This window comes from Octopus bimaculoides, chromosome 1, assembly GCF_001194135.2.
Source record: "Octopus bimaculoides isolate UCB-OBI-ISO-001 chromosome 1, ASM119413v2, whole genome shotgun sequence".
Classification (NCBI taxonomy): Eukaryota; Metazoa; Mollusca; class Cephalopoda; order Octopoda; family Octopodidae; genus Octopus; species Octopus bimaculoides.
The window spans coordinates 85,604,692-85,609,676 of record NC_068981.1 but is presented as its reverse complement, the minus strand read 5'-3'; the positions used below and the strand labels follow the sequence as shown (position 1 = coordinate 85,609,676).

Here is a 4,985-nt window from a genome sequence, read left to right as displayed (position 1 = left end):
GTGCCACCCGCACAAGAACCAGTCCAGGGGCACTGGCAACGATCTTACTTGGCTTGCCGGGTCTTCTCACGCACAGCACATTTCCAAAGGTCTCGGTCAGTAGTCATCGCCTCGGTGAGGCCCAATGTACGAAGGTCTTGCCTCACCACCTCAGCCCAGGTCTTCCTGTGGCACTTTTTCACGCAGCTATCCTCATCCATTCTCACCACATGTCCATACCAGCGCAATCCTCTCTCTTGCACACCACAACTGATGCTTCTAATGTTCAGCTTTTCTCTCAAGATACTTACACTCTGACGGGTATATATATATATATATATCAGGCTGAGTAAAAAGTAAGCAACGTTTTGAAACATGAAATTCAACACAATATATTTCAACAATGCGGAAATTTTATTCATCAAAGCAAGTATCATTACAATCAACACATTTTTGTCAACAAGGTACAAGTTTATTTATTCCGGTAACATAAAAATCTGGAGTTCTGGAGCTGATAAACTCTTTGAATGGACTTTTAGTATCGGTTTGATTTTTGAACTCCTCCTCTTGTGGGAAACCATCAAGGTGCTTGAAAAAGTGGTAGTCGATAGACAAAAAGGCCTGGGGAATAAGCTGGGTGGGGAAGAATGTTGTAGCTAAGTTCCCTCAACTTCTGGAATGTCATTAGTCAAACGTGTGGTCGAGCATTGTCATGAAGAATGATTGGCCATCTTCTGTTGACCAGTCTGGGATGGAGGAGAAGCAGTTTTTCGTTTGTTTTAGCAATTTCATAGCAATATGTTTCTGCAGTAATGGTTTTTCCGGGTTTTAAGAAGTTATAGTGGATGAGCCCAGCAATACACCATCAAACAGCTCCAGGGTGTACAGGCAAAACCTTTCTAACAAAGCTCATCCTAGTGAAAGTCAGGATGCAAAAGAGCATTTGCGGTTGTTGTCGCATCTTCAGAGATTGCTGCAACTTTGCCGCCTGGTGGCAGAACTGCACACTCCACCTTTAACTAAGTCAGAAACACCTACCTGCAATATAAGCAAGAACTCTGACCAGGGCCAAGTGCTGAAATGCTGTCAGCTTATTGTGTGGGACAAGTGTACTATGGCCCACAAGGGAGCCTTTGACGCATTAAACAGAACCCTTCAGGATATCAGGGGTTGTGAAGCCCCCATGGGAGGTGTTACGCTTTTACTTTCAGGTGACTTTAGGCAAACTCTGTTATCCCCAAAGGCACGTGAGCAGATGAGGTTCAAGCATACCTTAAGTCGTCTCTGCTCTGGCGTCATGTCAGGTTACTGACCCTGGCAATCAACATGAGTGCTCGATTGCTCGGCAACTAAACGACAGCTAACTTCGCAAGTGACATTCTGAAACTTGGCAACGGTAAAGTGCCTCTTGACGCTGATGGGGAACTGGAAGTTCACCCGTTCGCAACTCCTGTTTCATCTCTGGCCGAACTCACCGATAAAGTGTTTCCTCATTTAAAAGATAATTATCTCAATCATGAATGGCTGTCTGAAAGAGTGGCTCCAAAAAATGTGACCGTTACAAAACTCAATGATCAACTGTTGCAGTCACTTCCCGGTGCTCCTTTCACATACAAATCTGTAGATACGATGGTAGATGCGAATGAATTGGTGAATTTCCCAATGAAGTTCCTCAACTCTTTAAACCCTCTGGGCCTACCACCACATCTGCTCCGCCTTAAAGTTAGAACTCTGGTTATGCTTCTGCGCAATTTGGAGCCCCCCAGACTGTGCAACGGAACATGTCTGATTGTAAAAAAATTGATGAAGCATGTTTATGGAAAGACAGGGTGCATAGCTTAGAGACAAGGGAGTTTCTCCAAGTCAAGCTGCTCCTTCTCTGCATTGAGAGATCAAAGTTCTGGCATCATGGTGGACATGTGGTTAGAATGTCACAGGAAAAGACCACAAGACAGGTTCTTCGAACTGAGCCAACTGGCAGAAGACATAGGGTTAGACCACAAGTGAGATGGTTGGATAATATCCATAGTCTCAGTTGATCATACTTAGGAATCCTGCATTAAAGTTTAATGACAGTTGCTTCTGATAGGACCCTATGGAGTAGGTGCTTGAGGACTGTACCACCATTAGCCTTCCGAGAATATTGGACAGAGAAGATGGTGGAATAGATTGAAAGACAGATATGAAATTAGTAATGTTTGGACCTTAATTGATGACTGAAACTAATTTACTATTTCAATATTTATTTATTTTTATTTATCCAGGTCGTACAATGGCTGGAATCGAGACGTGCAGTCATTACATGCGTGGATCTATGAATTTCTTCCCAGTAAAGTTGTTACTCTTCGCTCAAGTAGTTTCCATTCCAAAGTTATTAATTCCAAGCAACCTTGGATTGTAGATTTCTATGCTTCTTGGTGTGGACATTGTCAGATATTTAAACCTCAGTTTGAACAAGTTGCTGCTGTAAGTAATGCTTTATCTTTTTATCTGTTTTTCATTGGACTGTGGCCACACTGGGGCATCAGTTTGAAGGGTTTTAGTTAAACAGATCAACACCAGAACTTATTTTAAAGTCTGGTATTTATTCTACCGACTCCTGTTGATGAATTGCTAAGTTATAGGGATGTAAACAAACCAGCACTGGTTGTTGAGCACTAAGGAGGGGGCAAAACAGACCTGCACACACACACACACACACACACACACACACACAAAAATGGGCTTCAACACAATTTCCACCTACCAAATCCACTCACAAGACATTGGTTGCTTGGCGCTATAGTAGTAGACATTTAGTGAAACTGAACTTGAAACCACATGGTTGCAAAGTGGGCTTATGAACCACACAGTCATGCCTTACATACATACTTATATATGCATGCATGCGTATGTTTGTTTGTGTGTGGGTGTATGTGTGTGTGTGTGTGCGTGTGTATGTGTGTGTGCGTGCGTGCATTTTACAATTTTGTCTTTATACTCATTGAGTACATAACATTTAGATATCAGAAAGACTGAGCACAAGGCTCCTGTAAAAGTGGCTGAGGATGAAATCTATAGACAATATTTGGAAGGAGAAAGGCAGCAAGCTAGTGGAATAGTTAGAACGCGGGGCAAAATGCTTAGCAGCATTTTGTCTGTCCTAACGTACTGAGTTCAAATTCTGCCAAAGTTGGCTTTACTTTTTATCCTTTTGAAGTAGATAAAATAAGTACTAGTTGAACACAGGTGTTGATGTAAATGACTTACCCCTTCCCTGAAATTGCTGGCCTTATGCCAAAATTTGAAATCAATATTTGGAAGACCAACCATACCTTTAAAAGAATTGTGAGAATCTGTATTGTGCTTGAATGAATTGGTAATAATCAGATTTATTCAGTGCATAAATGTTAATATGAAATTTTCTTTTTGTTTTTTTAATTACTACAGAAATTAGAAGGCATTGTTCATGCTGGTAAAGTTGATTGTGAAGTAGAATTTCATATATGCCAGCAATATGGAATCTCAGCATATCCCTCAGTACGATTATTCACGGGTTCCAAACATTATAAGGTAATACTAATTCCATTATGATTTCCTTCCTTCCTTCCTTCCTTCCTCCCTCCCTCCCTAGTACTACTGAAATTATAACTCTATTACCAAATCAGACTAAAGAATTTATAAGATTTAGACTTTTCTCCTGTTTATATTTCTAAACCTTTTTTTTCAGAATGGTTATGATATTGACAGTCAGGATGCAGAGGAAATTATCGATATTGTAAACAGTAGATTGCAAAAGAAAAAATCTAAAGTAAGTATTGAAAATGTTTTAAAGATATGGATTAAAGGAAGGAACAGTTAAATTTACTAAATCGAAATTAGTACATCTGTTGCTCTTATGAGTTATTTTCCTTAGTTTATTATAATTCAAATTGAATTTTTCTTTATCTTTTTTTTTTAAAGTCAGGAGATAAGGTAGTGTCCATGATCCCTTACAAGCCCTCTGAAACGGGTATTAGGGAATGAGGTATCCTCAGCAGAAGACTTGGCTTAAATGTTTGTTACAGAGTGGACAACACTAAAGGCACTCATGTGCAACAGTTTACTTCCTCTGCCATGGCAGGATTTGAACTTAGAATGCTGAAACAAATACAACCAAACATCCAGTCCAGTATTCTTGCAGGTCTGGTCTGGATTGGTACTCTATTATCGATCCTGTAAAGATGAAAGGCAAAGTTTACATTGGTGGCATTTGAACTCTGAGTTGGAACAAATACCACAAGACCATTTAACACTCTAGTGATTGAATTTTCTGCCGTAGTACTTATGTTTAAATTTTGAATGACTTTACATCTTGGAAAAGTATTAGCATCTTAAAAGAATGAAAACTTTTGTAATTTGCTTCTGTATATTGAAAAATATTTGTGTTCTACTTGTGATAGAAAATGAATATTTATCCCCAGATATAGTTACAACTCTTACTGTATTTTGGAGATGTTTTACCTAAACAACTTGGCAAGAAATGTAAGGGTAAAATTAGAGTTGTGATGTTCATGCTTTTCCTAGTCAGTTGATTGGAAGCTCATTTTGAACTTAGCTTGAATTCTGTATTGCATGGTAATGAGGTGCTTTTCAAAATATTGTTTGAATAAAAGCATTAGATTAATAATACTAATATTTAGACTAGTGCTTCATCATAGATTAGCTACTGTCATCTCAGCCTATGCACCTCAACCTGGGCTACCAGATGGTCTGAAAGACCAATTCTATGACACCCTCTTGCAAACTACCTCGTCGACGAGTGACAGGGACCTTCTCTTTGTGGCTGGAGACTTCAACGGTCATGTCGGACGTCGTGCTGGGGGCTTCCATGGCATACATGGAGGCTATGGCTTCGGTTCCCGCAACGAGGAGGGAACCAGACTGCTGGAGTTCTGTGATGCAACCAATCTTATGGTCTGCAATACCAACTTCAGGAAACCTGCCAGTCACCTAGTCACCTACCGCTCCGGCAGACACTCTAGCCA

General features: G+C 40.1%; 1 protein-coding gene across 1 annotated transcript in view; it reads left to right on the top strand.

Annotated features, from left to right (window-relative positions):
- The window catches only part of LOC106868569 (dnaJ homolog subfamily C member 10), a 36,799-nt gene that overhangs the window by 26,402 nt on the left and 5,412 nt on the right, over positions 1 to 4,985 (top strand). Inside the window, exons 16-18 of the mRNA XM_014913891.2 lie at positions 2,244 to 2,445; positions 3,409 to 3,531; positions 3,689 to 3,769. Of these exons, the coding sequence (XP_014769377.1) occupies positions 2,244 to 2,445; positions 3,409 to 3,531; positions 3,689 to 3,769 (406 nt within the window). The remainder of the gene's footprint in view (positions 1 to 2,243; positions 2,446 to 3,408; positions 3,532 to 3,688; positions 3,770 to 4,985) is intronic.